Raw genomic sequence first — 23,571 nt, 5'->3', positions numbered from 1 at the left:
AATCTCCAGGCTATCATTTCACAACAATGTACAAATTTCAAGAATCTATGTGGCAAAACTGTACTGTCATGTAAATTGTAACTGTACTGTCAATGTAAAAAATATGAGAAAAGTTGTGAAGACTTTTTTCAGATAAGGCAACCAAACTGATACAAACTGAACTCTGATCACGCTTCTGGTAAAAAGTTATGCTATGGGCTGTACTTCTTTGTATTATAGTGTCTCTATCTGAATCATGCTTGTAAAATACTTGCACAATGAGATGGTACAGTGAACGTAATAGAAAAGAGGCACTATAAGGTGGAGAAACCTGCTGAGCTCATGACCAGAAATTTTACCTATTTTTCTGGATGGAAGAGAAGGGAAATGCACGGTTTCAAGAAGCTTCACAGTGTTGAACAAAAGGAAATAATCTGACCTTGAAACAGAAAAATGACAGGCAGCTGAACTAATCTCAACTGTAACTTGAAGTCATGAATGTTTCACAAATAATAAGTAAGCCAGGATAGAAGGAATAGATTTCTCCAATGGGTTGAAGGTCACACTAAGCAGCCCAGAGCAAAAATCGTTTCCATTTGGATCTATAAGCTAGTCCCAAAGAAGCTGTCCTGCTTTGAATAGCAAGTAATGTACATTTTTGCAGAGCAGCACTCGTCCTCAGATCTCGAGTAGCTGTCTTATTAGACGTAGAGACAACAGGGTCTGTCTCTGTGAAGTAACATTTGGGATACCTAAAGGGTAATGGATGTCTGAGATGACTGGAGGCAGTCATCCTGGATGTCAGAACTGATGTAACCCAGGCTGGGAGTAGCAGCAATACCAGGGGTTTGTTTAGTCTTGTATTTTTGTGGACTTTGTAGTTTAAGCCCTTCCTGAAAGCTTTCTGCTCTTTCACTGTACATGACAGAGCTCTTCTACCCACACCTTAAGCCTCCAACTTAAGCGTTATCTCTGACCTGCAACTCTTACATCTCACACACATCTAAAACTCGTGCCTATGTCTGGAAAATTCTCTCCACAAAATGCTCCTATGAAACAGTCTCTCCTATTCCACTCCACCAAAACACTTTTATTGAGGGTTTTGCCATCTTGCATTTCAGCTGGTGCTGATTTTAGGTGACCTTATACTGTGTTGTCCTGATTTCAGCTGGGACAGTGTTAACTGAGGAGCTACGAGAAACGGTTTAGTAGCTTGTGGTAGCAATGGTAAATGGGTGGACAGTTGGACTAGATGTTCTTGTAGGTCCTTTCCAACCTTGTGATTCTATGATTCTAACAGTGCACTGATATGCTGGTTGCTGCTGAGTGATGGGTGCATATCCTGAGTGCATCCATTTGTTGCCCAATGTGGGACTCAAAGGGTGGAGATACCAACAGATCTGACCTGAGTGTGTTAAAACAGAATTGTTCTAAGTGGTAGAGTAGCTTAATATCATAATGTTATTTTTTCCTGTCTCTAGAGATCATTCAGAGTTTTTTCACTGAACCATATTACTTAATACCTTGTTATATATGTTCTCTGTAGTGCTGTTTATCATTTTCAGGGTCTGGATTAAGGTTATCATTTTTCCATATGCTGTAACACTGGTCGGGAGACTAACCTGGTATTTATATTTGATATTGCAGTCATCTTCGTACTTCAGGAACCATGTCTTGGACACTATTAATAATTTCACTCTTTGCTTTGTCTCCCTGGGGAGCCAGGCTATGAGGGAGACAAGTGGGGATGTTCAAACCAGCATGTTCTTATTGCTGTGCTGACTGAATGCGTTTCAGGTGTTGTTTTTTTTTTAAGGTTAAACAACTATTTATGAATATCCCCCAGGAATCTGCCCCAAGGCAGATATATGGATAGGGGCAGTGAGTGTGGAATGGCATGGACAGGTACCTTGAACAGTGGGCACCCTCTGTGGTTTAGAAGTCCTTCAGTAGGTGTTTAAAGACAGACTGGAAACTTCAGTGATTTTACACTATGCTCAAAGTCCTCCTTTTTGGGATGTAGAGTTTTTCCTTAAGTCCCCTTTGCCAGCTTCCACTGATGGATTAGTTTGCAGAAGGACAGCCAAAATTCCCAGATCAGGAAAATCTCAGAAAAATTGAATCTCCTATGATGCACCAGCTCAGTGATGCTGAAGAAGTTTGTGGAAAACAGAAGAATATTTGGTGGGATATAGTCACGAGACTACGGGAACCTTGGAAAAAAACGTTTGGTTTTGTTACTTTTAGGACTGGTAATGACATTAGCCTAGCAGATGCTGGTGTCAGGAAGAAGGGAAAGTGTCTGAAGGCTTCTTTTTGGAGGACATAACAAAGCTTTTTTTTTTGATGACGATGACCCACTTACCAAAGACAAATGGACAAAGGTGGCAGGTCTTAAACATTTTCTATCCACGGGCCAAGTCTAAAGGGCTTCTGGATACCACAGGGATATAAAAAATAGACTATTTGGGGAAAGCTTGCTAACTTACTAGAACACTGACTCAATGTATGTAAGGAGCAACTGAATCATTTTGTGAATCGTGATTTATTGAGTCAGAAGTGCCCTTCCTTGACTGTTCCAACAGAAATCATTTCAGGCAAGTACGTCGGCTTTCTAGACCTGTTTGAAGAGTGATTCAAACAAATGAGAGTAGATATGAAACAGAGCAAAACACTTTCAAAGGATTCATCCTGTACAAAAAGAATGGCAAGATGTAGTGACTTTTTCCTTAGGAAAATGAACACACACTTATTTCCCTTAGGATCTTTAAGAAATTTTACTTCAGTCTTGACATTACAGATGACTACATTTCCTGCGTAATGTTAAGTATGTTACCAGACTAATTTTATGAGGCCCTGCAAACAGGAATGAGCACATGAACACAGACTTTGTCTGGACAGATACTTAAAACATGTTGGGTTTCCAAACCTGAAATAATATGTTTTAGAGAAGGAAGGTTATCATCTTGGATCGAAGGTCACATATGTTTAGAGATAATGCAACACTCAACTCTGAGATACAGCAAACCATTATAAAGTAGGTAAATCACAGCAGCACGTAGAGAAACATATTTGCAAAAGAAAATACTAAAGACAACTGAAAGGGTCAGCTGCTGTGCTAAGAATCCAGAGAGGTAAAAGGTAGTTGATCAATGATAGATCTTACTATGTTGGTTTGAAAGATAACCCATCCCAATCTCCCAAAAGAAAAAAAAAAAGAATTATTGATCATATGAAGTTGATACAGTTTTCACATTTCAGATATGCATTCCATTCAGCACTCTCAGATGATCACTTCGTGTGTTCACTAACTGAAACACCTAAACTTTAAGGCTAAGCAACTGGTATTATTTAAGTGATGTGAATCTTTGGCAGCTCTCTTCAGTGTCAATACACTGAGATATTCCTTAATTTTTTTTTTCAAAAAGTGTCACATTACACCTCTCCTCTAGTCCTGGAAAGAGGCTTTTCTGACTTCTAATGGGGCTGTGACCATATGTATCAAGAAAGATTCAACTATGACTGCATGATGAGTTCAGGTCGTAATTCTGGTCTACCTACCTTAGTTGTACCTATACCACTGTTACATCTTATGCAAACTCTTTTTTAATATATTTTGTTTTACGGGAGAATGAGTTCTGGCTATTCATAGTGCTGAAAACCAAAGTAGAATCCACATTTACAACTTTCCCAGCACGAATGGAGCTTACCATACAGAAATGAGAGAGAGGAAGATGGTGAAATAAGTAAAAGCTTCCACTAATAATATACACAGGCTGGGCAGGTAAGTCCTGCACCCAATTCAGTATGCAATTACTATATTGTGACTGACATTTCTTATGATACAATAAACCACTTGTTAGAGATCAGCTCATTTTGGTCACTTGTAAACAGAATTTCCTGGGAGAGTAACGATTCGTCAGTGCTGGAGAAGACTTTTTTTTCCCACTGAATTGCTCTCCAAGTGACAAAAGCCACCTAACTTAGCTGAAAATGAAGTCATTTGTGGATCCTTAACTCTAAAACACACAGGACGCTACCACTAGAGTGCTTTACGTGTGCTACAGGAACATTTAAGAATTTGATTAAAATTTCACTGTGATTACAAAAGCTTCCATTCATCTCCCTAAGGAAACTGAACCAGCTTTGAAACGAGCCCCTGCATCAGTCCCCATTATTGTTCTGAGCAACAGATGCCTTGAAATTAAGCACTCTGCAAGCAAGGAGAGAAGCTGCAACCCCACATCACAGTGGCACAGTGCATTTGTCAGCAGCCACCCTAAATGAGACAAAGCTGCAAAACCCCATGCAAACCACTAGCAATCAACTCTGGTTAACCAAAGATTGGTACAGTCAAGGGGACATACAGCTATCTCTCTGCCAGTGTTAAGGCATAAGAAGATTAAACATGGTTCTCCATTGTCCTAGTGTAAATTCTTTCATGCAATCAGGAGTTGTTAACACTGAACTACCTGAAGCTGGACAGCCTGAGAAAGATTTGGAAGAAACACCTGCTCAATGTTCACCTCATTTCCAGGCTGTACACAGCCAGCAAATATTTCCTTGCTTTTATATCTTTTTTTTTCTAATTTTTAAAGCAGAGATGGGTCATTTCTGAAAAACTTGCACTCTGTACAAAGAACTGTGAGAAATACCATCCAAATAGCCACAGAATGTAACAAAGCATAAGATGGCCCCAAGAAGCAGAATCTTCCCTGTACCAGTTTCAAACTGTGTTAATGAAAGGCTTTTCAATGGAAAAGTCTCATTTGCTGTCTACAATGCAAACAAGAACACCAACAGCAGCATCTTCAAAGCAGGAAGTAAAAGCGTTTAAGTGAGCAAAACAAACTTGATAGTGAGATAAAATTATTATCCCACTCATTAGGTGGACCTAATGCATTACCTCTGCTGGGACCTTTGGACTCTGAAACATGCAGTGAGGGAAATGGTTGAGGAGAGGAGAAAAACAAAAAGTTGAACTTTAATTTCTGCTTTAAAAACCTATAATATTGAGACATTCCACAGTTTTCTCCAAGCAGAAGTTGCTGTAAGCATTTGCTTACCTGCACATATTTTAGCATTCTCCACATGGATCAGATGTAGCAGATTTTGCAACCAATGCTAGAGCACTACATCAAAATTCTATTATTCCGTGCAACTGCATTATGCATTAAAACGTCTTGTCACCACTAGATTCTCCCTTCTAAAATGACTACATGCTCAGTGGGCAGAATATCTATCAGGAGAGAGCCCTTTAGTTTATCTAGGCTTTGGAAAATAAGTTTAAATGTAATCTTTCTCTTTTTAAAGAAACACTTTTGATCTGTGCCATTATTTTCAAGGAGTGTAATGGACTGAATTATCAAATCACTCACTGCAAGGTTTCCCCCTGAAAGGCACAGACTCAATGCATTCTATTCTACACTAAAGGTGAACCTGAACTTAGACATGAGCACAAATTTGTCCCTTCCCCTAAAGGTTTGCATCCATCCAATTGAAAACTTTGGAAGAGCTCTGAAGACGAACGATGAGAAAATTTCCCTCGCAAAATGCACCCCCAAGTGATGGATGGCTATGTTTAACCTGGTCTGTTCACTCAGATCTGCCACTGCACACCCCACAGCTGTAGGCAGCAGTGCTATGTGGCTGATGAAAGCACGGGAGCCTTCCTGGGGATGTCTGGTGTTGCACAAAGCAAGCATGTCCAATGAGCAGTCTCAAGGACACAAGGAACACGTGGGTGTGCCCCATCTTTCAAGGATATTTCCCAACTATGCCCCTGCACCAGGTGCAATACAATCATGGTAGTTAGTCCTTTTCAATAGAGGATTCTCAGGAGAGCATCAGCTACTTACCCGATTACTGCTCAGGTTATAAGGAGGAGCTAAATCTTGGCGGCTAGCAGAAAGCTGAAATGGTCAAGGCAAACAGAATTACTTCTTAACAAAAACTTGAACAACTGATAAATTGACAACCCTCGACAAACACAAGGAAGGGTGAAGGGAAAGTCTTCAGTTAAAGCAGAACTGAAAGTTAAGAGACCAAAGGTGAAATCCCAATTAGCGACCTGAAAGGGACCAAAATTTGACCAGTTTTCGTTTTCAGCCCTACCAATGCATTTCACTTAAAACATGGGAAAGCAGAAATGTCTCTTTCTTCTTATGCACTACTCAAGAAAGATAATGCTTCTACAACCCTGTTACAAAATGAAAACTGGTAAATACTTGTAACCTGACTTCAAAACTTCTAGAGGAAAAAGTTGTTAGGTGAAAAACCTGCAGTATTCTGCTTTTTCAGCCAATCTGGATTTATGTGGGTGCTCTAAAGCACACTAACTCGTATGGTGAAAGTATGAATACATGCAGAGTTTGTCTACACAGCGATTTACATGATGACAAATGGCACAGACAAACAGAAGAGTCAAGCAAAAGGAAATTTATTGCTATGTGATCAGTAACTGAAAGGTGTACTTGCTGCCCTCAATATGCTGCAGATGCCAGCATGGAATACTCACCCGATTCACATTGGGAGAGCTCAGGCTCCTCCGGTAGAGTTTTCCTTTTCCCATTAGCTGCTCTTTTACAGCAACTTCCTGCAAATCACACAGAAGCAAAGGATAGAAAATACTATGCATGTTTTGCCAGAATCCAAGCTCCAATCATCCCATCTTTGTCTATACGAGAAAAATGTTATTAAACAGCCTTATTGCACTGGTTCCCATCTGTGAAGTTTACTGTAATCTAAAAATTGTATGTAACACTGCTAGAAGTGCAAGAGTGGAGAAACATTAAGTTTTTTGCTGATTGGCACACATAGGGCTTTACAGCTAATTCTGATTCTAGGAGATGACTGTTACAGATGTGAAGACAGGCTCCTCTTCCTAGCTGAGCTCCTATTTTAATCCCTTAAACTAATTACATATGACAGGGACCTTGCTTTCAATACTTCCGAGTGCGTCGCACTTCACCATTAATTTATAGCGGGCAGGCACATACTTTGGCTTGCTTTGCATAACTTTCTTTTATGCTTGCATAATTTATATCCAGAAGAACAATTTTCAATAAGTGGTTTTTTCTTCCATATTTTTCCTGGTACACGGATTGAGTTGCAGTGCTTAAGATTAACCCAATCAATGTCTTACATAGCCAAGAGAACAGGTTTGGTTGCTCCAAGGCAGAATATGAGCATATGGACTAGCTGATCTTAGAGCTCTTTTCCAACTGCAATGATTCTGTGATTCAAAATGACATGAGCTCTACTAGCAACTTTGTAAATCTGTACTAAATCCTAACCTTCAGAAAGCAGAAGCTCACATCAACCCTAACTGCTTTTTCTGATACATAATCAGCAATTCACTGTCTTGAAAACCAACCACGGATTATAGACAGTGCACATAATACAAAGCTCCCAGTCCCATTCACCCAACTTGCAGATAGTTGAGTGAGAACATCTTCGTAAAGTGAGCTTCATTTGCTTCCCTGGACTTTTGCCACAGGCACAGTTCGTAAAGCTGAGATATGCACTGAAGAGGGGGGTCTTGGTTTGCCAGTCACTGTATGCACTTATGAAAACATCTGCATTGGCATATACTGTATAAAGTAAGTACAGCCCCTGCTGTGTGCCACAGCCTTAAAATCAGACCTGGCGCAGACGATCCAAGGTGAGAATGTTCTCCACAGCCAGCACACTCCGCAAGTACTTCTCAATGTAGGCTTCAGAGTCAGCTGAAGCTGCATCTTCAACATTTGCTGCCATTCTGGCTAGTGCTTCCCGCTCTTCAGCTCCTTGAGCATCCTGGAAAGAAGAAAAGAAACAGCACGCTTTTAGAATGAAAACCTCCATCAGTCCTGAAGAAAATACGTTTTTAAAACATGCAGAACAGTTTCAGCACTGTTTTCCCTTAAACACAGGGGCAGATTCAAATGCCTTGTTGGACTTTTATAGTATGCCGTATCATATTTAGAGATGATGATCATCATCACCTCAAGCTATATGTGGTGGTTGTTTTTTTCCCTTTTTCTGGAGAGAGTCTCACAGTAAGACACTGCCATTGATTAGCTAAAGGGCTGCATTCAGATATCTTGTAATTATAAAGTACTCAAACACATTTAGGGCATTATCTACTCTGTGAAGGAAACAAAATTTCAAGTGACTTGCAGGAGGAAAAAAAGAAGGGCATACCTCGAGAGACATTTCAACACAGTGTTAAACACTGTGGCAGCAATCGGCCCTTTGGCTCTTCATGTGTTAATGCTTTACAAGTGCTCTGAAAGAGCATCTGTCTGGAAGGAAGGGATTAGCATCCAACTACAAACATACTCAGGAATCAAGGGTTACATAAAGACATTACTTAGAAGTTAATTTAGGGGGTGGGGGGGGTCAAATGTTGTTGGTTTGTATTGTTGGTTGTGTTTGCTTTGTTCACTTGTTTAAAATTTTCACATTCCCCACATCAGCTACTTCACCTACCTATATTTACTCCCCTTTCCTTTAAAACACTTCTTCAAGGTCTTAAGCAAATGGATGCTCACTCAACAAAATACAGAGTGACACTGACAAGAGACACGTTGCTGCTAACTCAAAACATGTAAATAAATTTGCTTAATCTTTTGTAAGAAGCACAGTTTATGCTTCCAGCAGCAAGAGCAAGCGTGCTCAAAATAAGGGAAAATTCAGGACGTTAGAGGATCTCAGCCCATTTCAGATCATCTGAATTCTTATTCACCTCTGGAATATTTGACACTATCTCAAAGGTGACACCACAGCCGGGAATGGAACTTCGGTGAGACATTCTTCGGAGGAAACTCTGAGCAAAGCCCTGTGGGGACACAGAAAGGAAATATTTCTTGCTTAAAGGAAAAAATGTTTTAACACACTCAACCGAAATAAGTACAGTTGACAAAGAAAGAAGTCAAAACCCAGAAGACTAGCCAACAAATACTTAAGATTCAAAGATTTTGACTTGGAGGCAAATAATTTGCTCATGTGTACTTGAAATACAGAAAAAGAATTACCTTTATCCACTGCAAGGTGACTGTTAAACCAGCATGCAATGCATCTGCTGGTTCTAGATATTTTTTTGTGTGGAGCCCTAGGTGACTCGTCTTGAATATTGACAAGTACAGGCATTAAATTCTTGACCAAAGAGATCGTTATGAAGGATGATTTAAGGGGGCATGGTCATTGTTTATGCTGACTTGGCGCCTTGCAGGGTTAAGAACTGGACTGTTGAATTAATGTGGAGATGAGTCATTCAAAGATGCTGCTGAGACAAACGCCCGGGAAAGGTTATCGATGAGGAATTTTCAGAAAGCTAGCAAGAAAGTTAGCCAGAAAGCTAGCAAGAAAGATTCGGTATTGGATAACAGTAAAGAAAAATAATTGACAGAATCTGCAGAAAACAGAATTGATGAAGACTTAACACAGCTGTAACTATTGGCAGGCTCAGCGGGCCGAACAAACTCCTCCTGGTGTGTATTACTTAAAAATCCCCGATCCCTTTCTGAGAAATAGCTGTTTCCTGAGAGCTGTAGTTCTTATATTTTAAATAGTAAAAGCAGTTTACAGTTGCCTACAGGGCTCCTGGGTGTGACCACACCACTTCTGCTCTCGCTCCAGATTTTAACTGCAGAACTGCAAACAGAATAACAATTCAGGCTCCTTGCTTTGTTTGTCATCATCACTGCTAAGGGAAGCTGGATTCTGTGGCACTGCTGAACAAACTCTCCTCTTCCTCATCGCCTTAAGAATAAGTTATTTGTCAGAAGGCATTGCCACAAATGGAATAACTTCTGCTTTCCACTTCCTACTCTCACCTACACAGGATCAAGAGTACAACTGGAAAACACAGAAGACCAAGTGATTAACTTCGAGAAATTACACAAAGGGATCTGTGCTCCAGCTACTGCTCGCTTACCTCTAAATAACTGCATGAATAAACAGAAATAGTACTAATATGTGACTACAGGAGCAGGGAAACATACAAGTTTCTCTTGATGCAGGTTTTGGTTAAATAGGAACTCCAAGCTCACGACAATTTAACTTTCCCTATTTTCTCAACGAGCGGGGATAAAGCAGTTATTCACAAATCACAGCCATCCCCTCTGGAAGCAGTGATAAACACAGGACAGTGAAGACATGAAGGATGACAGAAGGTGTACCTGTCTGCCATAAACATTGACACAGATGCGCTTGCGCAGCACCAACTGCATTTCTGCAGGATGGCTGAGCTGGACAGTGGCTCTCACAATAAGGTAAACTCTTTCATCTGCTGCTGTTCCTTTACTGAGCTGGATACAGTCGTGGACTGTGGAATCCCAGGAGGCTTCTACTTTCACCTGCAAAGGAAAAAAATGTATCCTCTAATAAGCATAATTAGGTGTATAATTAACTGCAATTAATTAAGCATAATTAAGAAAAATACATAATACATAAATTTTGAGAGTCAGCTTCTCCATTTCAGACCCTATGAAGAAAAATCCCTGCACTTTAGAAGAGGCCATTTAAAAAATCAAGATTAGTTTGCCAAATGAAGATGCTGGGATTAAAAATGCCAACTTGCTCAAGCTCTGGAACATTTCCTCTCGAAAAAAAAGACCTTTGAATACCCAAGATCCTTGCAAATAAATTTTGAAATATGCAAAACTGCAGGACCATGTGGCCTAATGTATTAAGATAGATCAGGCAGCAACTGAGATTGCAGTGAAAATCTTCCATCACACTACACAAATTGCTCTTGGTGTTTGAGATCTCAAATATTGGGAATCCAGAGTATCTGCAAACTTTGATGAAACATTTCTATCAATACAGCAAAAAGATGGAATTTCTCTTCTCTGTTAAAATAGCAATTATCAGAATCATAAAGACTGGAAAAGACCACAAAGAACAAGTCCAACCACCAACTCATCACCACTATGCCCACTAAATCACGTCCATAAATGATTACTTAATAATTTCTTTATCACTGAAGTTTAAAATGTCTTTTTCTAGAAATCACAAGAAAAAATAGCTTGGTAGCCACCCTTCTATGCTTTTGAAACAAAAGAGAACAACAACAGAGACAAAGTCAATCAAAATCATCAGGAATAATGCTCATCTAAGAACATAAAAGAAGCCAGCTCAGACTGAGGTAAAAAAAAAACCAACAACATATCTAATTATTCTAAACCTAGTAGCAGAAATTATCCACCAAGAGTTGTGAAGCTGTAAAACAGTGAGCTATGTGGTAGAATGGGGAATGCATGTAACAACACATAGCTAAATATGTTAACCATAACCTTAGTTAAGATTGCTTGCTCATTCAGCTGAAGGCTCCTTCCTTCCTTTCCCTTCCTTCCTCCCTTCCTCTGAATTCCAACGTTCTGCAACAACTGGATTTTGATGAAGGAAGTTTCTTGAATTTTATTTTTCAAATTGTGGTTCAGCTCCTAGCAAACATTCCTTGAAAACAAAACCCAATTGTACAAAGAAGTGTTGTATACTTTACGGGCTGTTTGTGATGCACTGTTTTCATGTTTGAACCATAGAATCATTTGAGTTGGAAGGGACCTTTAGAGGTCATCTTGTCCAGCTCCCTTGCAATGAATAGGGATATCTTAAAAGATGGGTGTGAAAAGGCAATGTTTCACCCATTTATAAGAAGGGTAGAGAGGACTATCCAATTAACTAAGAACCTGTAAGCTCTGTGCCTGTGCTGGGGAAGACCATGGAGCAGAAACTCCTGGAAATCATGCTAAGGCATGTAGAAAAGATGGAGGTGATACAGGACAACCAGCATGGATTTATGAAGGGCAAGTCCTGCCTGACCAACTTAGTGGCTTTCTGTGTACAAAACAGACATCTATAAGACTTACGAGCTACTTTGTATCTCTACTTACCTCACTATCATGATGTTTTACAATCTGCAGTTCAAAAAATTCTTCCTCTTCTTCAGCAACAAGAGTCGCATCCCACCCACCTGCTTCTGGGTCATCAAGGTTATCTTGGGAGCTGAAATCATCAGCTAGAAGCAATGGAGAGCACAGAAGGGAGAGAAGATAAAATCATTTTCCTTCTCAAAAACACTAACAAGTTATTAATTCTAATTATTTCTATACAGTAACTGTGCACAAAAATGTGAAAACATGGACTCAAGTGAGACTTATAAAGTACTCTCTTGCACAGGAAAATCCTTTGGTTGTAAATATCCCTTTCCTTCCTTTTTATTCCTTAAATATCCTCAGTTCTATTTGAGCACTGCTTCTCAATTATATCAAGTACATTGCTTGGCTTTATCAGGTGATTTTTTTTTCCTTTTTTGAAATAAAGAGCTGCTGGTTGAACAAGTAAAAGGATGGTACATTTAGATCATGATTAAATCTTTAGCATGGTTTTCAGGAACGTGCTAACGTGCTTAAGTCCCTCACCATTAACAAACTGTTAACTAGTTCCTCTCTGAAGCCCCTCAATATTTCAATGTGCTTTTTCAGGTAAATAAGCCATGATGTAAACAGCACTGCAGCAAAAACCTCATCACCACAGGCAGAATGCTACCTCTCCACTCTTACCTGATGCTTTTAACCCAAGCACAAACCCTCTTCTAAGCATCATAAGAAGGATTTGTTCAACCAATCAAGCACTGCTAGCTCCCTGGTCTACTTGGGGTTGTCCATTCCTTGTCTACAATTTCCCCATCTTTCTTAACAGTATCTAACCACATACATCACATTGGATCTTGTATTTGAACTGTCAAGGCATTTATTTTTGTTATGCAGACATTAGTAATGGTGACTTCATATTTTATCCTAAGCAGCTGATAAAGGCATAATATAGCACCAGTATAATAACCTTGCAAGGGCTCAGAAGGAGCATTGCCAATGATCACTTTTTCATTACATCATCCTGTTGGGTACACTCATTTTACTATTTCATTTTTACTGATCAAACATGCACAAAATAGTAGGGTTATTAAAATGCATGGTCCCTTCCATATATAACACGGTGTGTTTTGAAACATTCAGCCATGGGTTTCAGTGAAAAATGAGCCACCTCAAATTAATCTACCTTTGTCATTTTCTTAGCTTTAACTTCGACCACATTACTAGTTGTACAAAGTTTGTTTCAAAGTACTCTGTCCTTTTAAGAGCCACTTACCATTCAAGTCAAGGAAAATAACAGGAATGTGAGTTTCCATACCAGGCACGGGAGTCCTAAAATGTAAGACAGTGACAATGGTGGCATTTAAATTAAAGCACATTTACCCAGCACACGTACTTTATGATAAAAGCTCACAGAATATTACATTCAGTACAACTGCAATTCCAAGTCAGACCAATGATAACCTTGCCAAACAGCTTTATTTTAATTTACTGTTGCAGATTCAGTCTCAACTAAATTGGTACTTCTTTTATACCAGCTCTCTTACTATTATTATATTCTTTGACCTCTGCTTTCAGAAATGTCTTCTCCCTCTAAAATGCTAATAACAAAATTAAGTTTACTTACTCTGACATACACATTTATGAAATGCAAACCCCTCTGCATTATTGATGTCAGCAAAGACAGCAGAGTTGGTCAGAAAATCCAGCACCAAAGTTCTCAAGCTTCCATTGATGCTGCCACAGTACACAGTTGTTGTTCAAGAGCCCAAGCAGCCACAGAAATCAGGCCTTTCACAATGTGTATAAAGGGATGACAAAGGTTGTGCTTTATTTGTTATAAAAATTGAGTATTCTGTGGCCTCGCACTTTAAAGCTACAACATTAATGATGTGCTAAAATGTTAAGATGAAGCATCCAAGATATTTCAAAAGACACCTCGCTGCAGCCTCAGCTGTAGAAAGGCTGTAGCCATCTCATGACCAACTTGGACTTAATGATTTTGTGGTGAACAAGAGCAGGTTGGATTTTTATATCAAATATAAGGTGCTAGAACCACACAGAATGCCTCCCATGGAGAAAATGTGTTCCAAATAGATTCTTCCCCAAGGAAGTTCCCTGCAGCTCCACTGTTTTCTAACCGACCCAAATACTTTCAGATAATGCCCCTCCAATAAAGCACGTGACATTTTTATCTTTCAGAAGTACTACTTCTAACAAATCTCCATTTAAAACTCTGTGACAGTCAATTCCATCGATAAATACTGTCAGAGTTTTGCTCAGAAAAACACTGCAGGAAGTTGAAAGCAACCGACTCTGAGGTTTGAAGCAAAGCAGCCTTGCTATCTTATCTGCAGTTGTTTCTCACAGCTGCTACAGTATGGCAAGCTCAGTTTAGTGCAATGTACTATTTTTAATGTTTAGAAAATTACATGGAGCACTTGCTGACTAAACAAACCTTGTGCTTCAACCAGGAGTGCAACAAAATGCTCCTGTAGATGCAGTTTTATTGTGACAGAGCAGACTCTTAAGTGAATGAACTAGGTAATTAACATATTAGCTAATTTTTTAAAATGGTAAGTGCAGTGGTAATAAATATTGATTCCGTTTCTTCAGAAGGTCATAATTACACTCTGATCAATAGTAGTTTCGTTTACTAAATAGCATTTCTGGATTTCAGATACACAGCCTAATAAAATAATATAAGCAAGAGCCCTAATTTTAACAACTTTCCTCATGCAGTGTGGAGTCTAGATTAAGGAAAGCAAAAAAATGGCAATGGTTCAAGCCAGGAATAAGCCATGCATCATTTTTACATTCACTCTTGCATATGGCAACGTATGTTCATACCACTCAGCTGGAGCTCCAGGGATCCCACTGCCTGCAGAAGGCACCATTACAGCATTCCTCTCTTCAGTGAGTGTTAGCCTCATCTCTAAAAGCTGTGCCTCCCGATCAGCATCATCCTCAGTTTTATCTGGGGAAGAAATATGTCAGTAAGGACAACAGAGAGCATTTCTGACCCAGAGCCATTATCATGCGTCGATGTTATGCCATCGTAATAGAAACAAACCCACACTTGAGAAGTCCAGCACACCAAGAAGCACACAGCATCGAAAACAACTTGATTTTGTAAAGGCTTCTCTAACTTTCATTTCACTGAAAGCAAAGCAGTGGTGGATTCGGGGATTCAACACTTCTTTTCCAGTTTTTACAATACATTCAAAGTGCCTGTGCGTGTCTCAGCCTATCGCTGTCGTTATCTCAAGAGTATTTTGCTTACCAGGCTTCCCAACGAGTTTCTGCAATTGCTGATCAAGGTATTCCTGACGCTTTGTTAAGGCACACAGCCACTTCCGACGGAGCCTCTCCAAATCCCTATCCTGTACAGATGAAAGAAGTCATACTAACCATTGATTCAGGAAAGCCAGTATTTCCTATTTGTGGCTCGAATGTTTCCTCAACCCTACAGCTCATCTTGCACACGAGGAGATAAGAGAGAGCAGACCTCCACTGAATCACTCTACTCTTCTTTTTTAGAGGACAGCTTAAACAGCAGTGCAGAACAGCTGAGGCTGGAAGGGACTTCTGCAGGCTGCCTACTCCAGCCCTGCTCTGTGCTTGGAGCAGGTTCAGTTTACAGCAGCCTGCGTGGGACTGTGTCCAGCTGGGACCTGAGCATCTCCAAGGATGGAAACTTCAGAACATCCCTGGCTAACCTGTACAGTGTTTGATTACCACTAAGGGAAAAAAGTTTTCTTAGCATTTTAGCTTGCCAGCTTAAGGCACTGTTTTTTTTGCAGCTGTTATTTTGTGCTACCCAGTGCTCAGCTGAGCACACTTCACTTTATCCACCTTCTCTACCAAACTTAATCTAAAACGTGGCAGCAATGACCTTGTAGCAGAGCTGGAAACCTCAGTTCATATTCATGGCTCACCACTCATGCTCAGTGTTTAGCAGCCTTATATTAGGAATCCATTCCTAACCCAGACCATAACGTTATCCCTATTTATGGCATTTTCACCTGAGCCTTTTAAAATAGTTTTAAGTGCTCATGACCTTCAAAAAACACCTATGTATCTGCAAGAACACTTAGTTCATTTGTTTCTGACACAGAAAAGCTCAGAAATGATGTATGATACTCTACGTGCAGTATGTTGGTGCCACATAGATGAGCCATCCACTCTGGGATGCCTTTAGGGAAGCATCTTCTACAGCAGTAACAGTTCAGTTTCATTCCACAACAAGCTACAACAACTGGTTGGTCAAGAAAAATGAGTGGATGGAAGAATGTAAACTACATTTTTATTAGTCACCTGCAGACCCCTGCAAGTATGCAGGAACCTGTCAGGGAGCATTAAACCTTGAAATAAACCTAAAATATCCTAATGTTCACATTATACTAAGTTGAGATCCACAATGATGATGATGTGCTTTTGCTTAAGTTATTCAGAAGGTGAAACACACATCACAGCTATTGCACCTCACCTGCTCTCCTGTAAGGTTCATGTTACAGTGACATTGCACACAGTTACTAAGAGGTAATCAAACCATCACTGTGAGAATTTCAGTATTTATTTCACTGCCATCTTAGGGTTCTAGGAACAGAACCCCTCTTGCATGCCCAGGGGTTGATTACTCAGTAGTGTATTCCAGGTCTCACACATACATTCATAATGTGAATCAGTATCTAGTATTTTATTGCATTTTCAACACCACTGTGCTTCGTCTTTGTCTACAGTAAGAATGTTTCAACCTATCCATAGTTTACCAAAATGAAGACTCCTTCCTTCACTCACACCAGAAAATGAAAAGCAATTGAACCATGCTTCAAATATAGGGTTATAAATATATATATATTTATAACCTTATAAGTATAGGTTAAGATATCTTATTATTTTGTTTCTACCTCTCTAATCCACCATATGGCTTTGTAGCATAATAACCCATGCAAGGCTCAGTTTTTTACTCTCTACATAAGACAGGCTCTTGATGCAGCAGAGATAAAATGCTTATCTTCCTTTAATATCTGAAATATCCAAGATTGTAATAAGAAAATTTTTTACCTGGTAACTGTCCATTTCATCTTCTTCTTCCTAAGTCAAAACAAGCAAAAACACATCAATATATAAATATATATATATATTAACGACAGAAAACACATTTAATGCAAAGGGTACTACTATTTTAAGCAATGTTAGCAATCACCTGTAAAAGTCTGAGTTTAGCAGTGACCATAGAATTAAACAGTGACATCCCAAAGATTTGCTGCTATCAGCAGCTTGTGTCTAAACACAAATGAAAATAAATATAAATTTCACAGGAACATAGTTACTAAATTCTTCATATATGGAAGAAAGAGGAATTCTTAAGTAGCCCTAAGAAAGAAGTAATTGTTAATGTAGAACAACTTGAAACCTATAGATCCTGGACAGCAAAGAAAAATCTGTTTTACCTGTAAGACATAAGTAAGAATTTTACAAAGGATTCAAGGTAACTATATGCTGCAGCATATAGAGGAAAAAAGATGTAAGCATTGAAGCCAATTGATGAAGAGGTAGAATAACTGTCTGGCACACTAGCAGTCACAAGGTAGACTTCAGACATTTTGATTGCCATTATTTTCTGATGGGAGACACCACCTTTTGTTCTTGACATGCATCACAAGCAGACCTTGTGTGCACTGAGAGCAGGCACAACTGGCACTCCTGCACAGAGAACGGAACAGCAGCAGTGTCTCCAACCCTGAGTGATTACTATCTATTTAAGTAATAACAAGCCACTAGAGCCTACTTTTGTATCTTAGTAATGAAAGCAAAAATCTAGCTAAGCTAAAATTAAAAAGCCATATAGAAGAGGCATTTTCTTAGCTCAAATTCTTTAGAAAATCTTTCTCATTCCACAGATACTGATTTACTCGAGATACAAAAATGTTAATGAGGGGACTAAAAATCCAGATGTTCAACTCAGAGGGCTATTGTAAGCAGCAGAACTAATATATCATGGTTTTCAATAGCTCTCTCCCATGTGGTTTATCAGCATCAGAGTTAGCTCAGACTCTTCCCCAAGGGGACCTTAAGTCCCTCCTCTTGAAAGAACTTACTATTTTGTGCTTTGCCAGTTCTCTGATATGGCTGAAACTGGTCAACAGATAAGAGGAAGGAATAGGGTGAGACAGACAGGATGCTCATCTGGGATGCACAGAATCATAGAACGGTCTGGGTTGAAAAGGACCTCAAAGATCACCTAGTGAGGCCATCAAAAGTCAAAAAAAAAGCACTTCAAGACGAGATGCAGCCATCAAACAACTGGCCAACCTATAATACAGGCCAACACAATTCTGATGTTTGTAACCCCTGCTATCTGACAGTATGTTCCATTGTTTCACTCCAAAATGAATATATAAAATTATTTAATATTTAACTAATATATTATTTATTTATATTAGTCATATTTAATATTTGAACTAAAATCTACTGGACAATCTCCTAAAGAATTTTAGGTTTGTCTTTTTCTTTCCTTTTTGGAATAGTGTGCTAAGGGTATTTCCTATCCTTAAAAGCAGCACAGCCCAGAACAGGGACAGAAGGTAGTGTTTCAAATAACATTTTTGTCACAGAAAATGATTTTTGTTTAAGAGGAATGTCCTCAACAACACTTTCTGAAAGACGTGGATTTAGACTATCTGCAGAATTCACAATAGCACCAGTCAAAACCATTCTGACAATTCTTGTTGTTGCTTTACACACGTATAAATCTACCAGTGCCTGCTGCAAATCAACCAGAATTTGAAAGCAATGAAGTTGCCACCAGCTGTAACAAACCTGGGGCACATCTTTAAGCTTTTACACGTCTTGAAAATACGAGTAGTTTATATGACATATTCAAACTCTTACCTGATAAATTTCAGGCACTTTTTGTGACTTAACGTGTTTTATTTGAACACAGCCAATACCAACAGACAGTATTGATTCCTCCATCAGTGGCAAGGTCCCAGATTCCTGCACAGATCTCACTTCAACCTGAATTCTTCGAGATTGTCCCTGTTCAAGAGAATAACTCGAAATGCTTGTAAACAGCAACTAAAAAATATAAAATGTTGAAAGAGAGACCTCTACTGGGGGTAATTTGCAAGCTGTATTTTATTATGCTCTTGTGAGTACTGTAATCTCAGTGACCCACTGTACAGGAGATACTCTTTCTGTTGCAAGCAGGGTTTGTTTACAGGATTCAGGTATTTATGGGGAAAAAAATTAGCACTCAGCAACTCAGTTGATTTTTTCTGGAGGATTTTCAAAACACAAGCTATAGGATTTTATTTTTAATACTTCTGAAGGCAGAAAGTTGGATCTCTTACCCATTAGACTTTGAAAGCAGTATTATTTAGTGAGCAACTGAAGTTCAAGTCATTTTTTCCTGACTCTGGTATCCTCAACTTTAAATTCTTGCCTACCTGCTGATGCTATCAATACTGCTCCTCAATGAAATCTATAGGAAAAATCAAAGCAGTTGGGGAGCTCAGAGGTACAGTCTGTATCTAACTTTCACTGATTCCTGCTGTTACTTTGGCAATAGCTTGTCACTTAAAAATGTTAAGTGCTTAGCTGGGCACAATGTAATGCATGTAAAATTCAACAGAAAATAAATAGTTGGCTGAAAAAATCAAATAGGGGGGAAGTTCGGACCTCAAAAAATTCCAGGTAAGCTTCTAATCATTTTTACATAAGAACCTACACATAGTAAATTTCACAAAACACAGGACTCCACTTGTACAAGAGCATACTCTATGTCTAGGCTTGACAGCTCCTTGGACACCACCCCTCTATCCACACAAAACAAAGGCCTCTCAGCTTCCCACAACATCTTTTCACAGCTGAAATCCTGTATGTGCCACCTTACCTGTCTGAGCTGAAATATGCCTCCTGTGCAAACATCCTTGGCAGGAGTCACCTCAACTGGGCAGTACTCCCCATTCTCATTCAGCTCTAAAATTTGAACCCAGAGTTCTACTTTTCTGGTTACTTCACTCCACCTGCAAAATATATCAAATGCCATTTCTTTCTTTCCTTCTTTTACAGTCAAAAGAAAAGAGAAGGAAAGAAAAAGAAGGGGAAAAAAAAAAAAAGGCCATCCATTGGCCCAGATCACAGACTGAAGAATGAAGAAGTGAAAGAAAACTTCCACAGAAGCTGTTTGTGACCACAAAGGGTTAACAGCTTTGCTAATAAATTTAAAAAATAACACATTTACACTGACTGCCCTTTTAGTCAAACATCAGAAGTAAACCTTTTCTTCACTGTGCTATGAAAACCAATACTACCAGGTTCTAACAATTAAGCTCTGGTCTCAACAGTCTCTAGATCCAATGTTGTTGATGGCAATCAAATCCAAACAGGAGACAGCAAAATGAAAATGACCTTGTCTCAAGAGCTTTCAAGACTGGAGGCACTTTCCTGAACTTCATTATACTGCTGCCTTCTCACAAATTCTTTCAAGAGCTAAAATTCTCATTGCCACTTTTTAGTAGCTAAAAATTAAGAAGGTACTACTCAGCTACCAAACGTAACTATTTTGTAACACACAGCTTCTCTTTGACACACGTTCCTGATTTTTCCTTTTCATTTTCCTGTATTTGCCCTAATGTTCAACATGTTCAGCAAATCCTTAGGCTGGAAATAAAAAGAGAAACAACTGCCACTAAATTAAGTTTCAGAGCTGTATTCCAATAGGAGAGGCAGAACAACTTACGTTTGAGAAAATGCTACCAAGTTTAGTTTGGGGATGACAAATGGTTGCCAGTAAAAAAATTACACAACACAACTATAATATTGCAACATTTACCTCAATTGAAGTAATAAGTAATACAGCTCTTACAGTAGAAGCATTACAGTGACAACACTTTGTGTCAAGAACAAATAGGAGTCTGACCCTGAATACACACATCACTGTACAGTCACAACAACCATCTTGCTGCTCTGGAGTTGATACCACTTTCTGGTTCAGATCAGCACAGCAATATAACAAAAAATAATGAGCTTACTATTCTCTGCTCCTCTCTAAAACATTACTAATATACATAAGTTTTTTAAATAAAAAGGACTTCCAAATCTTTTGAGTTTTAATTCTTAATTTAATTCTAATTTTAACTTTTAATTTAAAACAGAGATGAGCATTTCTCCCTTCCACTTTTTTAAAACCTACTGAAACATCACATTTTATTTTCCTAATAGAGAGTCTGTTTATAATAGCCTAACAGATATAGTATCAAACACTTGGCTTTTTCAGTTAAAAATTTGACTACTTATCTCAAACCTGCTTCAAAATTAAGCCCTTCAGACTGTGATTTTTCAGATTTTTAAAACAAAGACCTACTTTCTGTATTTACCTGTCTCGAAGGCTCCGTGTTTTGGCTTGAATTATTCCCAAATCCCACAGGGTTGGGTTTTTGCGGTCACCACTCTGCTTGTGCCCATATACTTCAATTGCCAGAGCACCATCATAGAGATGTTCCATGAAGTCTTCAGAAATATTCACAGAAAACTCCTGCAAGTGACAAACAGGTTAATGACTATGACCACACAACACTGACTTAGGCTTAGTGACTTACTGTCTTGACTTTAATATAAGGATATATTGAAGTTACCCCAGTCCCCAAGGCACGACGCAGAAGAAAGGAAGAACTGTCATCTCTTTGGACTGGATGATCCTGTAGGTCTTTTCCAGCCCTGGTGATTCTATGATTCTATGATCTCAATTTGTAAAATCAGGAGGCAAGGTTTAAAAATAAAACTCCAGAATAAGCTGCAAAATGACCACATCCTGTTCCAAGTCCAGATCCAACCTTTAAAAAATATCTTTTATTTCCAAACTTAGAATCAAACTCCAAACTCACTGCTCATTGGAGGGTACGATATCTGCTTTACAAATGAATTGAATTAATTGCTCAGTGTAATAACAAATGAGAGGAAGAACAAGATGAGAACTCAGATGATTGCCTGTGATTAATCTAACTTGACTTCTGACATCTCTATTGTTGATGCCTCCACTTAGCTACTTGCTCTGAAGTCAAAAGAAGGAAACAGTCTACTTTAAGATAAACTATCTAACTTCCACACCTATATAAAGATGAAAGGCAACAAGTCCCAGGACTGCCCATTTCTCTTCACTGATGTTAATGGAGAGTAAAGAAGTCAGATGTAGACATATACTTAGAAGGGTATCACACTTCCACTTATACTCAGCTGCATTTTTACTCTGGGTAAACTAATACAGGTCTCTTTGCCAAAGAGACTGCCTTCCCTCATTAATCTACTTCATCATTTTTATTTGTGATATGCGATTTGTATATGTGATTTTCATACAATTTAACTATGCATTACAAGGACAAGTTCTTAGTAGAAGTGGCATTAGGGTATCAGCCTCACAGAGTACAATAATGAGAGCAAACATGCAACCAACAGAGTGTTATGCAAGCATAAGCCTGCTTTACCTGCCTATAGTTTCAGTAATAAAATAGAAAAAAACATATATTTACATTGCAGTGATCAAAGACAACCATGCACCGTGGCTCCTTGCTGATGGGGGATAAGGAAGGATCCACCTCGGGTGCAACATTAACTGGCTCCAGCTGATCCCAGAATGTGTATTTGCAGAACACAAAGTTGGAGAGGTGCTGTGGTAAACCTGTTGCCTGAAGTATTTTAATCTAGAGAAGAGATGAGAAAGAAATGAAAAGAACTTATCCATCAGGATTAAATCCCCTTCATAGAATTGGGAAGTTCATTTGTTAGAACAGTGTTCTTCTGTTCCCCTGCAAAGGATAACTAAGAAGGTTTATTGGGAACAAAGCTTACTATAACGATGCATCTCTGCACTGATGTCCACCGGAGGCTGCACTTGGAGAACGTCAGCTGAAAACGGCCACTAGGGGTCAGCAGTCACATATTTTTGGGTATAAAAGCCAGCACATTGCACTTTAGCAATATGCTAAATTATTTTAGTTATTTTCAATGGAGAGGTGCAGCAAAAGTTACAATTTAAGAATATAAGACAAATCATATACTTCTACCAAAGTGAGCTCCTTTATTCTGCCAGTCCCTTCTTTTGTCCTTGTGTTAGAAATAACATCAAAACATCAACACAAACGTAAGGCCCATTCATGCCCCTCCTCCCCTTCTTTAATGACCAAATAAAACCAGAATTTTTGAATACATCTGTTCCAAACAGAGCCATTTTGATGAAATACATTTCTATTTACCTCTTGTCATATTAAGGTCAAACAAGTCAGACTCCCTGCAGTGCTTTTTGCCTCCCTTTTTTACTATCTGGAGCTTGGCCTAAGTTGCATTTTATTATCACAGAGAATTCCCAGTAGATCCTTCTTGACCACTTGCTTTATATTATTATTAAACAAAGCACATCTGTATATATTTCACAAAATACCTAACATTTAGGGAGAGAAGAATCCAGAGAACGATTCACAGAACAAAGATTCTTTGACTGCTTTTGAATTAAATATTACAGCTCCAACCCTGGCACACAAATCTTCTGTTTTCTAAGAATACAACAAAAGTGTCTGGGATAAGACTGCATGCACTTGTATATGAATACAGTTTAATGAGACTGAAGGAAACAAAGACAGTGAGAACAAATACAGCCAAAGTATTAAATTCTGTACATTGCACACAGCTAAATGACTGTCACTTAAACATCAGTACTGTTTCATTTATCTGT

The 23,571-nt window shown here is 38.8% G+C and overlaps 1 protein-coding gene across 2 annotated transcripts in view; it reads right to left on the bottom strand.

Moving 5' to 3' along the window:
- The window catches only part of KIF13B (kinesin family member 13B), a 111,864-nt gene that overhangs the window by 18,058 nt on the left and 70,235 nt on the right, over nt 1-23,571 (bottom strand). The window contains exons 22-36 of one of the 2 annotated variants that reach the window (XM_065730482.1): nt 22,373-22,543; nt 21,224-21,381; nt 19,738-19,870; nt 18,735-18,881; nt 16,905-16,934; nt 15,121-15,220; nt 14,688-14,814; nt 13,114-13,169; nt 11,859-11,983; nt 10,143-10,319; nt 8,708-8,800; nt 7,624-7,776; nt 6,497-6,574; nt 5,838-5,891; nt 4,886-4,906 (exon numbers count right to left, since the gene is read on the bottom strand). In XM_065730482.1, coding sequence (XP_065586554.1) covers nt 4,886-4,906; nt 5,838-5,891; nt 6,497-6,574; nt 7,624-7,776; nt 8,708-8,800; nt 10,143-10,319; nt 11,859-11,983; nt 13,114-13,169; nt 14,688-14,814; nt 15,121-15,220; nt 16,905-16,934; nt 18,735-18,881; nt 19,738-19,870; nt 21,224-21,381; nt 22,373-22,543 — 1,623 coding nt within the window. The remainder of the gene's footprint in view (nt 1-4,885; nt 4,907-5,837; nt 5,892-6,496; nt 6,575-7,623; nt 7,777-8,707; nt 8,801-10,142; nt 10,320-11,858; nt 11,984-13,113; nt 13,170-14,687; nt 14,815-15,120; nt 15,221-16,904; nt 16,935-18,734; nt 18,882-19,737; nt 19,871-21,223; nt 21,382-22,372; nt 22,544-23,571) is intronic. The other variant, XM_065730483.1, reaches the window with a different exon arrangement.

Source organism: Cyrtonyx montezumae, unplaced genomic scaffold, assembly GCF_038088225.1.
Source record: "Cyrtonyx montezumae isolate F1298 unplaced genomic scaffold, pur_monq_1.0 scaffold_13, whole genome shotgun sequence".
NCBI lineage: Eukaryota > Metazoa > Chordata > Aves > Galliformes > Odontophoridae > Cyrtonyx > Cyrtonyx montezumae.
Note: the sequence above shows the minus strand (reverse complement) of the source record. Positions and strands in the feature narration are given on the sequence as shown.